The sequence below is a fragment of the Chiloscyllium punctatum genome, chromosome 18, assembly GCF_047496795.1.
Source record: "Chiloscyllium punctatum isolate Juve2018m chromosome 18, sChiPun1.3, whole genome shotgun sequence".
Classification (NCBI taxonomy): domain Eukaryota; kingdom Metazoa; phylum Chordata; class Chondrichthyes; order Orectolobiformes; family Hemiscylliidae; genus Chiloscyllium; species Chiloscyllium punctatum.
Genome location: NC_092756.1, coordinates 88,798,620 through 88,818,402, shown reverse-complemented (window position 1 = coordinate 88,818,402; position 19,783 = coordinate 88,798,620). Strand labels below are relative to the sequence as shown.

At 45.1% G+C, this 19,783-nt stretch overlaps 2 protein-coding genes across 2 annotated transcripts; both read right to left on the bottom strand.

Annotated features, from left to right (window-relative positions):
* Positions 1–2,129: 2,129 nt before the first annotated feature.
* LOC140489048 (ferritin, middle subunit-like) lies at positions 2,130–7,136 on the bottom strand. Its single transcript, XM_072588288.1, has 4 exons — positions 7,035–7,136; positions 3,734–3,880; positions 2,941–3,066; positions 2,130–2,285 (listed from the first exon to the last, which is right to left on the bottom strand). Exons 1-4 carry the CDS (start codon positions 7,134–7,136, stop codon positions 2,130–2,132), a joined length of 531 nt encoding a protein of 176 aa, XP_072444389.1.
* A 3,631-nt stretch (positions 7,137–10,767) lies between these two features.
* LOC140488957 (ferritin, middle subunit-like) lies at positions 10,768–15,740 on the bottom strand. The gene is made up of 4 exons (XM_072588184.1): positions 15,639–15,740; positions 12,425–12,571; positions 11,654–11,779; positions 10,768–11,002 (listed from the first exon to the last, which is right to left on the bottom strand). The coding sequence occupies exons 1-4, from the start codon at positions 15,738–15,740 to the stop codon at positions 10,847–10,849; spliced, it is 531 nt and encodes a 176-aa protein (XP_072444285.1). The 3' UTR covers positions 10,768–10,846.
* Between the last annotated feature and the right edge of the window lie 4,043 nt (positions 15,741–19,783).

The following is a 19,783-nucleotide window of genomic DNA, read 5'->3' as shown; positions in this document are numbered from 1 at the left end:
TTTTAGAGTGACGTGGGCCAAATGCAGGCAAGGGCAACTGGTACAGTTTTGGAAATCTGGTCAGCATGGACAGGTTGGACTGAAGGGTTTGCTTCTGTGATGTATGACTTTACTGGTGTGCGACAGCATGTTTCTTTAGGATGGTGCGGTGGCTCAGTGGTTAGCACTGCTGCCTCACAGCGCCAGGGACCTGGGTTTGATTTCAGCCTCAAATGATTGTGTGTGTCTATAGAGTGTGCATGCTCTCCCTGTGTGGGTTTCCGATGAGTGCTCCAGTTTCCTCCCACAGTCCAAAGATGTGCAGGATCAGTGAATTGGCCATGGGAAATGCAGGGTTAAGAGGATTGGTTGGGTGTGAACAGGATGCTGTTCAGATAATTGGTGCAGACTCAATGGGCTGAATGGCCTCAGCCTGCAGTGTAGAGAGTATGTCGGCATGACTTGATTGTTTACAATAAAAGGTTTTACGTTGTGGAATAAATATGTTAAGGACCTAAACCCTCCCTGAAGGCTGCAGTGTATGCTCATTACAAAATTCACTCAAACAATCACCAGGAGAGCCCCCTCCCTAACCCCCGATCCCTGAAACCCCAAAGATGAAGGAGCAGCTGTACAGGAGAGTCAGCATCTCCAGGTTTTCCTTTCAGAATGACAGCACTCCCCAACTTGGAGAGAAATCACTGCTCCTTCAACATCACTGGGTCAAATCAAACTGCATCAGGAGAATCCTTCAGCACATGGGAAGCTGGGAGGAAGCAAGGATCAGCGTGGACTGCAAACTGCTGACTTTAGCAGCAAGAGTAAACCAGATGGAAGCATCTAAACCTGAGCATTGCTGTGTTATTCCCAGATCACAGTCAGCCTGCTCATTTCAGCTGGAGGTGACGATGGGAGCATGTGTATTAATTCAATGCAGCTCAGGAGAATTTCTTCAGCTGACTCCCAGGAATGTGTTTCTGCAGGGAATTATCCCAGCTCTGGGTGGGCAGGCTTGAGGTTTATTGAACGTGCAGGAGTGGTGTTAGGAGTGAGTCTTCAGATAGGGAGGTACAGGAAAGTGAGGGAAGATAGTGGGATAACATTGCTACTGTGGGGGAAAAAAACATCCCCTCCTGTGGGTTGACTCCTAGTTGTGCTAGAATGGGTATTTAATCAAGGTACTGCACGTTTTATTCAGACTCCAGAGCAATGAGCCACTCTTTGTACCCCACTGCTCAGGGCTGTAACAAGGGAATAGGTGACGATCACAGGCCCCTGTACTGGTCTGAACACCAATGGACTCCTAAGCCATACTCAGGAAAAAGAAAACAGGAGCATTTAGAATATCCTGGTCATGTTAGAGTTCCAGGGGGAAGCTAAAACCAGACAAATTGGGATCATACCATTCCACCATCTGGGTAGAAACCAGAACCTGATGGATCTCACCCAAAAGCTTATGAGAGGTGAGCAGATCTGGTCACCCAGATGATGCTGTTTTTGATTCTAAATTGCAGAGTTCTTTCAAAGTGAAGGAAGGTATTGATGCTGAAGTGAACACCTGATGGGCAAATGTGGAAGTGAACTTGGAATCAAAGATGTAGGGTGTCTCAGGAAATGGACATCTGGAGCTGATATTTTGATGAGGTATGGAACTTCCCTGCCCACGATTTGGATTAATGCCTACAGGTTTAGCAAAAAAAAAAAAATAATTGTTGGACAAAAGAATCATTAAAAATGTTTTCTACTCCAGAGTGTAAAACACCCAACCTCACATGTGGGGCAGGATAGCTTGAATTTTAGTTACAACAACCCCATCTAGTTATTCCTGTGCAGCGGGGTGTGGAGTGTCCGCTGAGTTCGAAGAGTGTAGAGGAGACATTTGGTGAGGTGTTTTAGTCCAGTGATGTGAGCTAAATTGCAGGATCAAGCCACCCCACCCCCCCCAAGAGATAGCACACAAGTTTGAGAGAAGGATCAGTGGTCTGAATGAAGGACTAAATGCAAGATCAACAAGATTTTATCCATTTCCATTCAGGTAGTACAGCCATTACATTCTTGACAACATATTCCTTCTCCCTAGGGAGGAGCCAGATTGTCCAAGTGAAGTCAGTAATACATTCAGACAAAAGCAGACAGTACCCCATGTCCCACTAACTGCTGTCCTCCAGTGAGAGCCTGTCAAACAGGTACTCTCCCAGCCCATTCTCAGGGGCTCCCAGACGCTTCAGGTTGGTGATGTAGTCCCCAAGTCGCTTGATGATCTCAACCTCCTCATCCAAATAGTGAGTCTCCAGGAAGTCACACAGCTGGAACACAGGAATATTACATGAGCACAATCCAAGACAGTTTGGAGAATTCCCACTGCAAAACAGACTGGGCAGTACTGGCTCTAGACAACCCTGAAAAATCTAGCAAACTAGAGATTTTGTACTGGTGGATATATTAGCCTCTCAGCTGGCACATCTTGCCATTTAAGTGGAACTGAGTTGTATTGTGGTGGATGGTGATCATTCCACTGCAATGGTCCTGAATGAGGATTCAGTGGCCAATATCACTTCAGCACTCCCACCAGATTACAATCCAAGTTCCTCCTTTCTCAAGAGTTGTAAGATGGATCATTCCAGATCCACACTGGTGGTTACAATGTGATATCTGGACAGAGTTAAAAATCAACATCAGGTTTTGTCCAACAGGTTTACTCAGAAGCACTGGATTTCAGAGTGCTGCTTCTTCAGGTGGTCGAAGAGTATTAGTTTGGAAGCTAGAGCTTCTGAATAAGCCTGTTGGACTATAACCTGGTGGTGTTAGTTTTAACTTTGTACACCCCAGTCTGACACTGGCATCACCAAATCACATCTCCCCAAATATGTTGCATTATTGAATTTCAAACCCACAGAGACCAACCAGTGAGGTGTTGCCCTGAGGGTCTGGCAGTGAGGAGAATGAGGTGGTGAAGCTTACATGAGGGTCAGTCTGGGCAGTGGCGAGTTGGTGTAGATCCAGCAAACTCTGGTTCACATTCTTCTCCAGATCCAGGGCAACCTGCATTGCCTGCATACCGTTACCCCACTCATCCCTCTCTGGCTTCTGAAACATGGAAACAAAGGACAGTTAAGGAACAGAATCAGAATCCTGACAGTGGGGTGAAGCAGGTCATTTAGCCCATTTGTCCACATCAATCCACCAGAGGGTCCCACACTGACCCAACCCAACCCTGTAATCCTGTTTAGAGAAAAACGTAGCCTGTGTATCCCTGGAAACTGGGCAACCTAGCATGACCAAACTGACCAGCACATCTTTGTGGCCTGTTCAAACTGAGCAGATCCTAGAGGCTGGAATTGGACCTGGGCCCCTGGCACTGAGTGTGCCAGTATCATCCTCAAGTCCAGAGGATGATTTGAGGAGGAAGGGTTTTAGTGGGATCTCAGGAAATTGAGAAATATGGAATGTAGCACCTGAGTGTGGGGGAGGCAGCTAGTCCAGTAACATTGCAGCAACATCTGGAGAAATACTGCAAATGCCAGGGTATAGTGGGTGAAGGACTAAGTGCAGGTAGGTGGGATTAGTGTAGTTGGGTCAGCATAGATATGGTAGACCAAAGGGCCTGTTTCTATGCTGTGAGTGGGAGATGGAAGAGATCATAATGGAAAGACAAGCAACAGCTCCTCAATCTCCTTCAGGGTGAGCAAACACTGTTACTGGTGGATTGAAGCCACATCACGAGATCAACCAATCCCTTCCCCAACATCCCCACCTTCACATCCTGGAGGAGGACTCTGCCTCCACGCTGATTCTGGAATTTCAGCAGCTTCTCTGCATGTTCCTGCTTCTCCTGGGACTGAGCTTTGAAGAACTGGGAGAAATGGTGCAGGGCAACATCATCCCGGTCAAAGTACGACATCTGAAAGAGAACCATTTACATCCCATTAGCACATCACTGGCCCCATTTCTAGTTGGGAGAAGTAGAGACTAATTTAGCCCTCAGACTGCCTGCCTATTCACGCAGTTATTAATCCTCTGCATTCTCAGCCATTTTAATATCCCAGTGTTGTCCAGTGAGCCAGCAGCTCTTCACCCCAGCTTCCTCCTGAGGACATGCAACATCCATGTTTTAATTTGGATTAAACAGCTGGGGAGTTGCTCAGCAGGTCTGGTACAGCATCAGAGGAGAGAAACACGAAATTCATGTTTCTGCTCATTAACACCATTAGAATTGGAAGATATTAGACATGGACTGAAACTCTTCAATAAAAGGAAGGAGGTATTTAGAGTGATATGTGCCCGATGGGACTAGGTTAAATGTGGGATATCTAGCTGCCATGGAAGAGTGGCTGAGGGGGTCTGTTTCTGTGCAGACCAGGTCTGGGATGGTAGGTTTCAAATATTCTGCATGGAACCAACTGAAGTTGTAACCTTTAACAATGTGAGGGTTCAGTTGGGTGACAAGGAAAGCCACTGGAGTACTAAGCTCAGTCTACCCCAGTCACCATTAACCAGAGAGGAATACCCAGGCACCAGGACATTGGGATACAAAACTGATGTCAGAACACAGGGACTGGAGGCCATTCAGCCCCTCAAGCCTATCCTGCCATTCAATGAGAAAGTAATCATGAGGCTGCTGCAAGGAACTACATTGTTCCTTTGGGGCTAAAGTGGATGTTGGACACTGCTGGCACTAATTTAATCAGGAGAGGATTTTGTGCAAGTTGTAGATCATTAGGATTGTCTGTACCATAGATTGGATCAGTACAAATGTGTTCATATCAGAGTATGGAAGGGAATGAATGGAATGGAATGAGAGAAAGGTGACCCGGGGTTTGCTGAGGAAAGCCTGCGCAAGGAGCCTTTGCATTGTGAGCAAGTAACTGAGTGATTAGAAAAGTGTAACTTGATCAAGGAAGAGTCTGAGACAGGGAAACCTCATGTGACTCAGATTAACCATTACATCAAGCTGGTGACACCATCCACAGGTAAACTGAAAAGCACTAGGCTTGGTTTGACTTGAGCAGTTCAAACCATTAGATTTACACCCATATTTGACTCAAAAATTAACACTTCATTGTGAGCATGATGGTTCAATGCTACTCCTTTAAACAGGATGTTTCATCTTTGGTTTGTGTCCCCCTCAAGAAGGGTCATAAAGGCAGAGGGGCTGCCATTTCTGGCAATAGCTTCTTCAAACAATGACAGGGGAGTGGCCAGTTCAGTTATTCTCCAATCTTGGTTTGTTTTAACAGGCAGAAACTGCTAGTAGCAGAGAAGCTGTTACTCTGAAACTAAGTTCCACGCTTCAACAGATGTTGCTTACTTGAATGCTCTGAAAATTCTCCTGCCAGCAAGAAGCAGAGTTTGTATTTCCCATTTGCTAAAGGGGATATTTTTGGGCTGTTGTGGTGATTGGAACAGCTCCTTTGTTACGTTGCAATTGAGTCCATTGGATTGTCTTAAATTTTTGTTTCCTTTTGTTGGTGCTTTTATCAGACAATGTCGATAGTTGTTTGTATAAAGCAGAATGGTTTGACCAGCTGCATCACCTCCTGGAGTATACACGATACAACTGCCTTTCTGATGAGGAAAGGTTAGGGTCTGGGCAATCTTAGTGGTTTTGACAGATCCAGACTGGGTCCCAACAGTTGGTTGAGGATTATGAAGGGGCACAACTCCGGTCAGACTGGAAGGGAGTGATCCATCCTTATTAAAAGCTAACTGGTTCACCAATGAAAGCTGTTCCCACCTCCAAACAGAGCCCAAGGGATTTCATACTCATCTCATGAGGGGACCTTTAAAACAGAGGAGCCCCAGAGTGTGATGAATATTCACCACATGTCTGGAGGAGTGTACCTGCAACATTCAAGAGTAAGACACCATCCAGGATAAAACAGCCCACTCCATTGATACTGCATTCCCCACCTCCCTTCAGTGTCCATTGACTACCAGGTACCCTGCAGCACTCACTAAACACCTTCCAAATAGGTCATTCTAACACTTCAGAAGGGCATGGGCAAATCATTACTGGGAAAAGTGGGCCATTTTAATTCTCATACCATCCTGATTTGATGGTCTCCATTTCTTCAGTCATTGGGTCAAGTTTCAGACCACTCCAGCCACCTTGTGGGTACACCAACACTACAGCAAGTCAATTCTTCCTCCAGGTGAAGGGATGGACAACCAGTGGCTACCTGACCATCCACACAAATGGATAATACAGAAATCTAAACAGGCCTCAACTGGAGCCTACTTAAGTGGAGGCCAGTCACAGGCTGACATTAAATACCTCCGCTCAGATAAGCCAAGTATCATTCAAACACTGCCATAACTCCCTTTTACAGTATCAAATCTAGTATGATGCTTATTTAGCATTAGAAGAAAATGCAAGCATACCAGAATGCATTAAAGTAGCAAAACAGCAACTAGTCAATGGATACCTCCATTTCCACCATATGGTGGACCTAAATTAACTTATTTACACTGTGGAAACAGGCCCTTCAGCCCAACGACCCTCTGAAGAGCAACCCACCCAGACCCACTTTACTTCTTCACCTAAGACAGTTAATTTAGCACAGTGAATTCACCTAACCTGCAGGTCTTTGGACTGTGGGAGAAACCAGAGGAAACCCACACAGAAGTAGGGAGAATGTGAAAACTCCACACAGACAGTTGCCAGAGGTGGGAATTGAACCCAGGTCTCTGGTACTGTGAGGCAGCAGTGCTAACCACTGTGCCATCATGCCACCTACAAAATGGTTAAGCTATTCCTGTAAAATATCCTGTTTTGACAACCCTAGGGAAGTGACAGTTACTGCCTGTGACAGCCATATCAGGGAATTGTACATTAACCAAGGACACTGCACCCCAGAAACATCACTGAACATAAACAGGAGCATACATTATTGCACATCAGTATCATACCCCATTGTTGCTATAACACCACATTTATCTTGAATTATGAAATAGGCAAGAGCTACAAGAGCCAGTCAAAAAGAGTATCAAGTTAAGTAGAAATAAAGAGTTCACTTCACATAATAGAAGCAATTATAAAGAGAGACAACACTCACCAAAGACTGATAGAGATAGGAGGCAGTGAGCTCCAGGTTAATCTGCTTGTTGACAGCAGCTTCACAATCCTGGTGATAGTTTTGACAAACCTGGGAAGCCATTTTGTGACAAATATTGTACTACTACCAACCACAAACTTTGGATTTTTATTTATATTCCAGGAGCAGACCTCACTTTATTAAGCAGGAAATGACATCATCAGTGATGGCCAATCACTCTTGTCAATCAATCGATCAGCTGCCATGTCCATTCAGCGCAGAATGGGAATTGGATCCAGAAGCCAATTAGAATTGACAACTGGTGGATTATGAAATTGGTGATTGACCTTTGACCTCTTACACAAGTGCAAATTCTGGAAATATATCTACCTGAAAATGAGATTAAAACAGACTCTGAAATTTCACTATTGTATTTGAGCTTGTGTATTAAGACATGCTGAAAACAGATTTGCAGAATTTTATTAATTTGTTACTCTGAAGGATTTGTCTTCCAAGCTGTTAAATGTCAGTGTTGGGAGTCCATTGAAAAATGGCTAGATTTTGTTGACATTAAATATTTGCCTATTGATTGAGAGTGACAGAAATGAAGTGATTTTGGGTCATCGAGTGCAGGCAACTGATGTACTTTGTGGATCCTTTCTGAATCTGCTGTGATCTTTTTGACCTGAGGTCTCAGGAAACCCAGTTTACAAACCAAAACGGTAAATGCGCTGAGTGCGTCAGCCATGTAGTAGGCCTCAGGCTTCCATTCCTAAATTGCTGTTAGAAACATACTGCATGGTCAGCTTTTCTGTCTCCATGTTTAGTTATTAATTGTTTCAAGAAGGACCAGTCCCTCAACTCAAGGGTGTTTCCAAATGGGAAGATTCTGGTTCGGTTTACATTGCAATCTGTAAAATGTGCAGCTCAGAAACTGGCCTCCCAGCTCAACATGGTCCATACCCACAGTGATATGGACATGAGGGTGTCTCAACCTAAAGTTGATTGTGTTGAACTGAGCAGCCTCCAGTGGAGTGGTGCGCTGTGAGAGTTTGGGGATTGAAGGTCCCTACTCAATGTTAGGGTATGATCACAGCCTTGACGGATGGATTGGTGGAAGCAAGTTACTTTGACCCAGTATCTGATTCAAATCCCAGGTTACAGTCTAGCCATTACTTGTCAGATTGAGTTACAACTTTGAATATTGTACATGGAACCATGGTCCGAGGTCAACCCTGATAAATATTCATGGCGATGAGAGCAGGTCAGAGGCTGGGAATTCTGTTGGGAATTTCTCAACTCCTGACTTTTCAAACACTGTCCACCATCTACAAGTAAAAGTGGTGGAATACTTTCCAATTTTCTGGCTGAATCCAGCCCCAACACTGACGAAGCCCCAGGGAAATCTCTCGCCATCCGGAGTTGGAACAATATCACTGTTTCTGAATCCAAGTCCCGGAAGCCCCCCCCCCCCTCAGCAGCATCATCATCATCATCATCATTCTGGTCTCTCCCACACCAGGTGGGCTGTAATAACCAGCTCATCACCACCACCTGAAGGGTAACTGTGGCTGGGCACGAAACGTAGCCTTCTGATTGGCACACTGAAGATTGACCAATAGAAACCACGCTGTGATGGGGGAGTGCAAAACTAGAGGGACATAGGCTTAAAGTGGGAGGGGAAAGATTAACAATAGGGATATGAGAATCAACCTTTTCAGAACGTGTGCTGTGTACATGGAATGAGCTGCCAGAGGAAGTGGTGGAGGCGGGTACAATTATAACATTTAAAACACATTTGGACGGATACATGAATGGGAAGGTTTGAGAGAGACATGGGCCAAATGCAGGCGAGGGCAACTGGTACTGTTTTGGAAATCTGGTCGGCCTGGACAGGTTGGGCCGAAGGGTCTGCTTCTGTGATGTATGACTTTACTGGTGTACAACATGTTTCTTTAGGATGGTGTGGTGGCTCAGTGGTTAGCACTGCTGCCTAACAGCACCAGGGACCTGGGTTTGATTCCAGCCTCAGGTGAGTGTATGCGTGTCTATAGAATGTGCATGCTCTCCCTGTGTGGGCTTCCGAAGAGTGCTCCAGTTTCCTCCCACAGTCCAAAGATGTGCAGCATTGGTGAAATGGCCATGGGAAATGCAGGGTTAAGAGGATGGGATGGGTGTGAACGGAATGCTCACCAGATAATTGGTGCAGACTCAATGGGCTGAATGGCCTCAGCCTGCACTGTAGAGAGTATGTCAGCATGACTTGATTGTTTACAATAAAAGGTTTTACGTTGTGGAATGAAATATGTTAAGGACCTAAACCCTCCCTGAAGGCTGCAGTGTATGCTCATTACAACATTCACTCAAACAATCCCCAGGAGAGCCCCCTCCCTAAACCACAATCCCTGAAACCCCAAAGATGAGGGAGCAGCTGTACAGGAGAGTCAGCATCTCCAGGTTTTCCTTTCATAATGATAGCACTCCCCAGCTTGGAGAGAAATCACTGCTCCTTCAACATCACTGGGTCAAATCAAACTGCATCAGGAGAATCCTTCAGCACATGGGAAGCTGGGAGGAAGCAGGGATCAGCTTGGACTGCAAACTGCTGACTTTAGCAGCAAGAGTAAACCAGATGGAAGCATCTAACCTCAAGCATTGCTGTGTTATTCCCAGATCACAGTCAGCCTGCTCATTTCAGCTGTAGGTGACGATGAGAGCATGTGTATTAATTCAATGCAGCTCAGGAGAATTTCTTCAGCTGACTCCCAGGAATGTGTTTCTGCAGGGAATTATCCCAGCTCTGGGTGGGCAGGCTTGAGGTTTATTGAAAGTGCAGGAGTGGTGTTGGGAGTGAGTCTTCAGATAGGGAGGTACACAAAAGTGAGGGAAGATATAGTGGGATAACATTGCTACGGTGGGAAAGAATTTCCCCTGGTGTGGGTTGACTCCTCATTGTGCTAGAATGGGTATTTAATCAAGGTGACCATCAGGTACTGCATGGTTGATTCAGACGACAGAGCAATGAGCCACTCTTTGTACCCCACTGCTAAGGGCTGTAACAAGGGAAGGGGTGAAGTTTACAGGCCCCTGTACTGGTCTGAACACCAATGGGCTCCTAAGGTATACTCAGGAAAAAAAACAGTAGCATTTAGAATATCCTGGTCATGTTTGCTCCCCCTGGAACTCTATAACCAGACAAATTGAAATCATGCCATTCCACCAACTGGGTAGAAACCAGAACCTGATGGATCTCACCCCAAAGCCTATGAGAAGTGAACAGTTCTGGTCACCCAAATCATGCAGTTTTTGATTCCAAATTGCAGAGTCCTTTCAAAACTGAAGGAAGGCATTGATGCTGAGGTTAACACTTGATGGGCATTAGTCCAAAGAAAAAGTATAATTCTTGGACAAAAGAAAAGAATCATTTAAAAAACAAACAAGGTCTTATACTCCACATTGTAAGATACCAACCTCACATGGGGGCACGATAGCTTGAATTTTAGTTACAACAACCCCATCTAGTTATTCCTGTCCACTGGGGTGTGGAGTGTCAGCTGAGGTGGAAGAGTGAAGAGGAGACATTTAGACAAGTGATGAGCCAAATTGCAGGATGATTACTGACATCAAGCACCTCACATAGCAAAATAAAAAAGATCAGTGGTCCAAATGATGGACAAAAAGCAAAAGTCAGCAGAACATTTTATCCATTTCCATTCAGGTGGTACAGCCATTACATTCTTGCCAACATATTCCTTCTCCCTAGGGAGGAGCCAGATTGTCCAAGTGAAGTCAGTAATGCATTCAGACAAAAGCAGACAGTACCCCATGCCCCACTAACTGCTGTCCTCCAGTGAGAGCCTGTCAAACAGGTACTCTCCCAGCCCATTCTCAGGGGCTCCCAGACGCTTCAGGTTGGTGATGTAGTCCCCAAGTCGCTTGATGATCTCAACCTCCTCATCCAAATAGTGAGTCTCCAGGAAGTCACACAGCTGGAACACAGGAATATTACATGAGCACAATCCAAGACAGGTTGGAGAATTCTGCTGCAAAACATACTTGGCAGTAATAGCTCTAGACAACTCAAATCCAAACTAGAGATTTTGTACTGCTGAATATATTAGCCTCTCAGCTGCCACATCTTGCCAGTTAAGTGGAGCTGAGTTGTATTGTGGTGGATGGTGATCATTCCACTGCAATGGTCCTGAATGAGGATTCAGTGACCAATCTCACTTCAGCACTCCCAGATTACAATCCAAGTTCCTCCTTGACCTCCTTGCTGAAGAGTTGTAAGATTGATCATTCCAGATCCACACTGGTGGTTACAACGTGATATCTGGACAAAGTTAAAAGTCACAACATCAGGTTTTGTCCAACAGGTTTATTCAGAAGCACTGGCTTTCAGAGTGCTGCTTCTTTAGGTGGTCAAAGAATATTAGTTTGGAAGCTCAAGCTTCTGAATAAGCCTGTTGGACTATAACCTGGTGGTGTTAGTTTTAACTTTGTACACCCCAGTCTGACACTGGCATCACCAAATCACATCTTGGCACGTGTTGCATTATTGAATTTCAAACCCAAAGACCAACCAGTGAGGTGTTGCCCTGAGGGTCTGGCAGTGATGAGAATGAGAAGGTGAAGCTTACATGAGGGTCAGTCTGGGCAGTGGCGAGTTGGTGTAGATCCAGCAAACTCTGGTTCACATTCTTCTCCAGATCCAGGGCAACCTGCATTGCCTGCAGACCGTTACCCCACTCATCCCTCTCTGGCTTCTGAAACATGGAAACAAAGGACAGTTAAGGATCAGAATCCCTACAGTGAGGTGAAGTCAGTCATTTGTCCACATCAACCCTCCAGAGGGTCCCACACTGACCTACCCAACCCTGTAATGCTGTTTAGGGAAAAATGTAGCCTGTGTATTCCTGGAAACTGGAATGCTGAGCATGACCAAACTGACTGGCACATCTTTGATCAGTTCCCAGAGGCTGGAATTGGACCTGGGTTGCTGGCACTGAGATACTGCAGTGCCAGTACCATCCTCAAGTCCAGAAGATAATTGGAGGAAGGGATTTAGTGGGATCTGAGGAAACTTCATAAATATGGAATACACCACCTGAGGATTGTGGGGGGAGACAGCTAGTCCAATGACATTGCAGTAACATCTGGACAAATCCTGCAAATGCCAGGGTATAGTGTGTGAAGGACTAAGTGCAGGTAGGTGGGATTAGTGTAGTTTGGTCAGCTAGGTATGGTAGCTGAAAGGGCCTGTTTCTATGCAGTGACAGGGAGATGAAAGAGATCATATGGGAAGACAAGCTGCTCTTCACTTCCCCCATCAGGGTGAGCAAAACCTGTTACTAACAGATTGAAGCCACATCACGAGATGAGTCATTTTCCCCCACCCCCAACATTCCCACCTTCACATCCTGGAGGAGGACTCTGCCTCCACGCTGATTCTGGAATTTCAGCAGCTTCTCTGCATGTTCCTGCTTCTCCTGGGATTGAGCTTTGAAGAACTGGGAGAAATGGTGCAGGGCAACATCATCCCGGTCAAAGTACGACATCTGAAAGAGAACCATTTCCATCCCATTAGCACATCACTGGGCCCAATTCTAGTTGGGAGAAGTAGAGACTAATTTAGCCCTCAGACTGCCTGCCTATTCAAGCAGTTCTTCATTCTCTGCATTCTCAGCCATTTTAATATCCCAGTGTTGTCCAGTGAGCCAGCAGCTCTTCACCCCAGCTTCCTCCTGAGGACATGCAACATCCATGTTTTAATTTGGATTAAACAGCTGGTGAGTTCCTCAGCAGGTCTGGTACAGCATCAGAGGAGAGAAACACGAAATTCATGTTTCTGCTCATTAACACCATTAGAATTGGAAGATATTAGACATGGACTGAAACTCTTCAATACAAGGAAACGAGAGTGCAGGATGTATTTGTGGTGGGGTGGGGGTCCAAAGCTAGACAACACAGGGTTAACATGAGGGATGGACATAAGTGGATCCAAGCAGCAGCTTTTTCCAGAAGGTGGTGTATGGAATGAGCTGCCAAAGGAAGTAGGAGGCTGGTACAATTACCACATTTCAAAGGCATCTGGATGGGTATATGAATGGGAGGTATTTAGAGTGATATGTGCCAAATGGGACTAGATTAATGTGGGATATCTAGCTGGCATGGATGAGTGGCTTAGAGGGTCTGTTTCTGTGCAGACCAGGTCTAGGATGGTATATCAAGTATTCTGCATGAAACCAACTGAAGTTGTAACCTTTAACAAGGTGAGGGTTCAGTTGTGTGACAAGGAAAGCCACTGGAGTACGAAGTGCAGTCTACTCCAGTCACCATTAACCAGAGGGGAATACCCAGTCACCAGGACATTTTTCTGAATGGACTAGAGATACAGAACATCAGAACACAGGGACTGTAGGCCATTCAGCCCCTCAAGCCTGTCCTGCCATTCAATGAGAAAGTAACCATGAGGCTGCTGCAAGGAACTACATTGTTCCTTTGGGGCTAAAGTGGATGTTGGACACTGCTGGCACTAATTTAAATCAAGAGAGGGTTTTGTCCAAGTTGTAGATCATTGGGATTGTCTGTACCATAGATTGGATCAGTACAAATGGGTTCATATCAGAGTATGGAAGGGAATGAGTGGAATGGAATGACAGAAAGGGGACCTGGGATTTGCTGAGGAAAGCCTGTGCAAGGAGCCTTTGAATTGTGAGCAAGCAACTGAGTGCTTAGAAAAGTGTAACTTGATCAAGGAAGAGTTCGAGACAGGGAAAACCTCATGCACCTCAGATTAACCATTACATCAAGCTGGTGACACCATCCACAGTTAAACTGAAAAGCACTATGCTTGGTTGGACTTGAGCAGTTCAAACCATTAGATTTACACCCATATTTGACTCAGACATTGAACCATCATGCTCACAAGTGAATGTTATGTTAATGCTACTCCTTTAAGCAGGATGTTTCATCCTTGGTTTGTGCCCCCTTCAAGACAGGTCATAAAAGGAAGAGGTGCTGCTATGTTTGGAAATAGCTACTTCAGAGGAAAAAATGACAGGGGAGTGGCCAGTTCAGTTATTCTCCAATCTTGGTTTTGTTTTAACAGGCAGAAACCGCTAGTAGCGGCGATGCTGTTACTCCGATACTAGGTTCCATGCTTCAAACAGATGTTTCTTACTTGAATGCTCTGAAAACTCTCCTGCCAGCAAGAAGCAGAGTTTGTAGTTACCATTTCCTAAAGGGGGTGTTTTTGGCCTGTTGTGGGTATGGGAACAGTTCCTTTGTTATGTTGCAATTGAGTCCATTAGGTTCCAAGTTGTTGGATTGTCTTAAACACCTGTTTCCTTTTGTTGGTGCTTCTACCATAGTATGTCGATAGTTGTTTGTATAAAGCAGAATGGTTTGACCAGCTGCATCACCTCCTGGAGTATACTATACAACTGCCTTTCTGATGAGGAAAGGTTAGGGTCTGGGCAACTTTAGTGGTTTTGATAGATCCAGATTGGGCCCCAACAGTTGGTGGAGGATTATGAAAGGGCACAACTCAGGTCAGAGTGGAAGGGAGTGATCCATCCTTATTAAAAGCTAACTGGTTCACCAATGAAAGCTGTTCCCACCTCCATCAGAGCTCTAGGGACTTCATTCTCATCTCAGAGAGAACAGAGGAGCCCAGAGTGTGATGAATATTCACCACATGTCTGGATGTGTGTACCTGCAACATTCAGGAGTGAGACACCATCCAGGATAAAACAGCCCACTCCATTGGTACTGCATTCTCCACCTCCCTTCAGTGTCCATTATCTACCAGGTACCCTGCAGCACTCACTAAACACCTTCCAAATGGGTCATTCTAACACTTCAGAAGGGCGTGGGCAAATCATTACTGGGAAAAAAAATGGGCCTTTTTAATTCTCATACCATCCTGATTTGATGGTCTCCATTTCTTCAGTCAGTCAAATTTTAGACTACTCCAGCCACCTTGTGGCTACACCAACACTACAGCAAATTGACTCTTCCTCCAGGTGAAGGGATGGACAACCAGTGGCAGCCTGACCATCCACACAAATGGATAATACAGAAAGGTAAATAGGCCTCAACTGGAGCCTATTTAAGTGGAGGCCATTCACAGGCTGACATTAAATACCTCTGCTCAGATAAGCCAAGTATCATTGATAAACACTGCCATAACTCCCTTTTACAGTATCAAATCTAGTATGATGCTTATTTAGCATTAGCAGAAAATAAACCAAACATACCAGAATACATTAAAGCAGCAGAAAGGCAGCTGGTCAATGGATACCTCCATATGGTTGACCTAAATGGTTTTTAAGCTATTCCTGTAAAATATCCTGTTTTGACAATCCTAGGGAAACAACAGTTACTGCATGTGACAGCCATATCAGGGAGTTGTACACTAACCAAGAACACTTCACCTTGCATACATTATTGCACATCAGTATCATACTGCATTGTTGCTGTAACACCACAGTTATCTTGAATTGTGAAACAGGTAAGAGCTACTAAAGTCAATCTCCAGGAGCATCAAGTTAATCTGATAAAGGAAAAAGGAAAACTTTACTTCACATAATAGAAGCAATTATAAATAGATACAACACTCACCAAAGACTGATAGAGATAGGAGGCAGTGAGCTCCAGGTTAATCTGCTTGTTGACAGCAGCTTCACAATCCTGGTGATAGTTTTGACAAATCTGGGAAGCCATTTTGTGACAAATATTGTACTACTGGCCTACCCAAGACAAGTCACAGGCTAATCACAAACTTAGAATTACCACCAACTCTACCTAAATCACCACACCCTTTGGACTTTTATTTACATTCCAGGAGCAGCTCTCATTTTATTAAGCAGGAAATGACATAATCAGTGATGGCCAATCACTCTTGTTAATCAATCGATCAGCTGCCATGTCCATTCAGCGCAGAATGGGAAGTGGATCCAGAAGCCAATTAGAATTGACAACTGGTCGATGATGAAATTGGCGATTGACCTCTTACACAAGTGCAAATTCTGTAAATATATCTACCTGAAAATGAGATTAAAACATACTCTGAAACATCACTATTGTATTTGAGCTTGTGTATTAAGACATGCTGAAAACAGATTTGCAGAACTTTGTTAGTTTGTTACTCTGAACGATTTGTCTTCCTAGCTTTTGAATGACAGTGTTGGGAGTCCATTGAAAAATGGCTAGATTTTGTTGACCTTAAACATTTGCCTATTGATTGACAGTGACAGAAATGAAGTGCTTTTGGGTCATCTAGTGCAGGCAACTGATGTACTTTGTGGATCCTTTCTGAATCTGCTGTGATCTTTTGGATCTTAGGTCTCAGGAAGCCCAGTTTACAAACCAAAACATTAAATGTGCTGAGTGCCTCAGCCATGTAGTAGGCCTCAGGCCTCCATGTCTAAACTGCTGCTGGAAATATATTGCACGATCAACTTTTCTGTCTCCATGTTCAGTTTTTAATTGTTTCAAGATAAACTAGCCCTCAACTCAAGGATGTTTCCAAGTGGAGAGATTCTGATTCTGATTCTGATCCTGTTTACATTGTAATCTGTCGAACGTACAGCTCAGAAACTGGCCTCCCAACTCGATGTGGTCCATACGCACATCTTTATGGACATGAGAATATCTCAACCTAAAGTTGAATGTGTTGAACTGAGCAGCCTCCAGTGGACTGGTTGTGCTGTGAGAGTTTAGGGATTGAAGGTGCCCACTCAATGTTCGGGTATGATCACAGCCTTGATGGATGGATTGGTGGAAGCAAGTTACTTTGACCCAGTATCTGATTCAAATACCAGATTACAGAACTAGCCATTACTTGTCAGATTGAGTTACAAGTTTGAGTATTATACATGGAACCATGGTCAGAGTCAACCCTGATAAATATTCATGACGATGAGAGCAAGTCAGAGGCTGGGAATTCTGTTGCGAATTTCTCAACTCGTGAATTTCCAAAGCCTCTCCACCATCTACAAGACCAAAGTTATGAAAAGTGGTGGAATACTTTCCAATTTTCTGTCTGAATCCAGCCCCAACACTGACGAAGCCCCAGGGAAATCTCTCGCCATCCGGAGTTGGAACAATATCACTGTTTCTGAATCCAAGTCCCGGAAGCCTCCCCCCACCCCCCCCACCCCCCCCACCCCCCCCACCCCCCCCACCCCCACTCCCCCCCCCCTCAGCAGCAGCAGCATCATTCTGGTCTCTCCCACACCAGGTGGGCTGTAATAACCAGCTCATCACCACCACCTGAAGGGTAACTGTGGCTGGGTACGAAACGTAGCCTTCTGATTGGCACACTGAAGATTGACCAATAGAAACCACGCTGTGATGGGGGAGTGGGAGTACAACACTAGAGGGGCAGAGGCTTAAAGTGGGAGGGGAAAGATGAAAATAGGGGCATGAGGGTCAACCTTTTCAGAGAGAGTGTGCTGTGTACATGGAACGAGCTGCCAGAGGAAGTGGTGGAGGCGGGTACAATTATAACATTTAAAACACATTTGGACGGATACATGAATGGGAAGGTTTGAGAGAGACATGGGCCAAATGCAGGCAAGGGCAACTGGTACAGTTTTGAAAATCTGGTCGGCATGGACAGGTTGGGCCGAAGGGTCTGATTCTGTGATGTATGACTCTATGACTTCACTGGTGTGCAACAAGATGTTTCTTTAGGATGGTGTGGTGGCTCAGTTGGTAGCACTGCTGCCTCACAGCACCAGGGACCTGGGTTTGATTCCAGTGTGTGTGTGTATAGAGTGTGCATGCTCTCCCTGGGTCTGTGTGGGTTTCATATGAGTGCTCCAGTTTCGAACCACAGTCCAAAGATGTGCAGGATCGGTGAATTGGCCATGGGAAATGCAGGGTTAAGAGGATTGGATGGATCTGAACAGGATGCTGTTCAGATAATTGGTGCAGAATCGATGGGCTGAATGGCCTCAGCCTGCACTGTAGAGAGTATGTCAGCATGACTTGATTATTTGCAGTAAAAGGTTTTACGTTGTGGGATAAATATGTTAAGGACCTAAACCGTCCCTGAAGGCTGCAGTGTCTGCTCATTACAAAATTCACTCAAACAATCACCAGGAGAGCCCCCTCCCTAACCCACGATCCCTGAAACCCCAAAGATGAAGGAGCAGCTGTACAGGAGAGTCAGCATCTCCAGGTTTTCCTTTCAGAATGACAGCACTCCCAACTTGGAGAGAAATCGCTGCTCCTTCAACATCACTGGGTCAAATCAAACTGCATCAGGAGAATCCTTCAGCACATGGGAAGCTGGGAGGAAGCAAGGATCAGCTTGGACTGCAAACTGCTGACTTTAGCAGCAAGAGTAAACCAGATGGAAGCATCTAACCTCAAGCATTGCTGTGTTATTCCCAGATCACAGTCAGCCTGCTCATTTCAGCTGTAGGTGACGATGAGAGCATGTGTATTAATTCAATGCAGCTCAGGAGAATTTCTTCAGCTGACTCCCAGGAATGTGTGTCTGCAGGGAATTATCCCAGCTCTGGGTGGGCAGGCTTGAGGTTTATTGAACGTGCAGGAGCGGTGTTAGGAGTGAGTCTTCAGATAGGGAGGTACACAAAAGTGAGGGAGACACAGTGGGATATTAGTGCTACTGCTGGGAAAAACTCCCCCCTGCTGTGCATCGACTCCTAGTTGAGGTAAAGTGGGTATTCAATCAAGGTGCTCATCAGGAGCTGCATGTTGGATTCAGACTACAGAGCAATGAGCCACTCTTTGTACCCCACTGCTAAGGGCTGTAACAAGGGAAAGGGCGAAATTCACAGGCCCCTGTGCTGGTCTGAACACCACTGGGCTCCTAAAGCTCGGCTCAGAGGAAAAAGAAAACAGTAGCATTTAGAATATCCTGGTCATGGTGGAATTCCATAGGGAAGCTATACCAGACAAATTGAGATCATACCATTCCACCATCTGGGTAGAAACCAGAACCTGATGGATCTCACCCAAAAGCCTAAGAGAGGCAAGCAGATCTGGTCACCCAGATGATGCAGTTTTTGATTCCAAATTGCAGAGTCCTTTCAAAGTGAAGGAAGGTATTGATGCTGAGGTGAACACTTTATGGGCAAATGTGGAAATGAACTTGGAATCAAAGTTGTAGGATGTCTCGGGAAATGGATGTCTGGAGCTGATATTTTGATGAGGTATGGAACTTCCCTGCCCACTATTTGGATTAATGCCTACAGCTTTAGGCAAAAAAGTATAATTGTTGGACAAAAGAATCATTTAAAAGAGAGGTTTTCTACTCCAGAGTGGAAAACACCCAACCTCATTTTAATTCTCATACCATCCTGATTTGACGGAATGCTTACAGGATGGCTTTTTGGAACAGCTTGTCATGGAGCCCACAAGGGAGTAGGCTATTCTGGACCTAGTGCTTTGCAATGAACCAGACTTTACAAAAGATCTTAAAGTAAGGGAACCCTTAGGAAGCAGCGATCATAATATGGTAGAGTTCAGTCTGCAGTTTGAAAGAGAAGGCAAAATCGGATGTAATGGTGTTACAGTTGAAGAAAGATAATTATGAGGGCATGAGAGGCGAACTGATGAAAGTAGACTGGAAGCAGAGCCTAGCAGGGAAGACAGTAGAGCAAAAATGGCAGGAGATGGTGGGTAAAATTGACGACACTGTACAGAGGTTCATCCCCAAGAAGAGAAAGATTATCCAGGGAGGAATTAGACAGCCATGGCTGATAAAGGAAGTGAGGAAATCTATCAAAGAA

Coding starts and splice junctions, on each gene's coding strand:
- LOC140488957 (XM_072588184.1), bottom strand. CDS start 15,740: ATGGCTTCCCAGATTTGTCAAAACTATCACCAGGATTGTGAAGCTGCT. Junction 12,572..15,638: donor CCTATCTCTATCAGTCTTTG/GTGAGTGTTGTA, acceptor GTTCTCTTTCAG/ATGTCGTACTTTGACCGGGA. Junction 11,003..11,653: donor CTGCCCAGACTGACCCTCAT/GTAAGCTTCACC, acceptor CCTGTGTTCCAG/CTGTGTGACTTCCTGGAGAC.
- LOC140489048 (XM_072588288.1), bottom strand. CDS start 7,136: ATGGCTTCCCAGGTTTGTCAAAACTATCACCAGGATTGTGAAGCTGCT. Junction 3,881..7,034: donor CCTATCTCTATCAGTCTTTG/GTGAGTGTTGTC, acceptor GTTCTCTTTCAG/ATGTCGTACTTTGACCGGGA. Junction 3,067..3,733: donor TCCTCCTCCAGGATGTGAAG/GTGGGGATGTTG, acceptor TCCATGTTTCAG/AAGCCAGAGAGGGATGAGTG.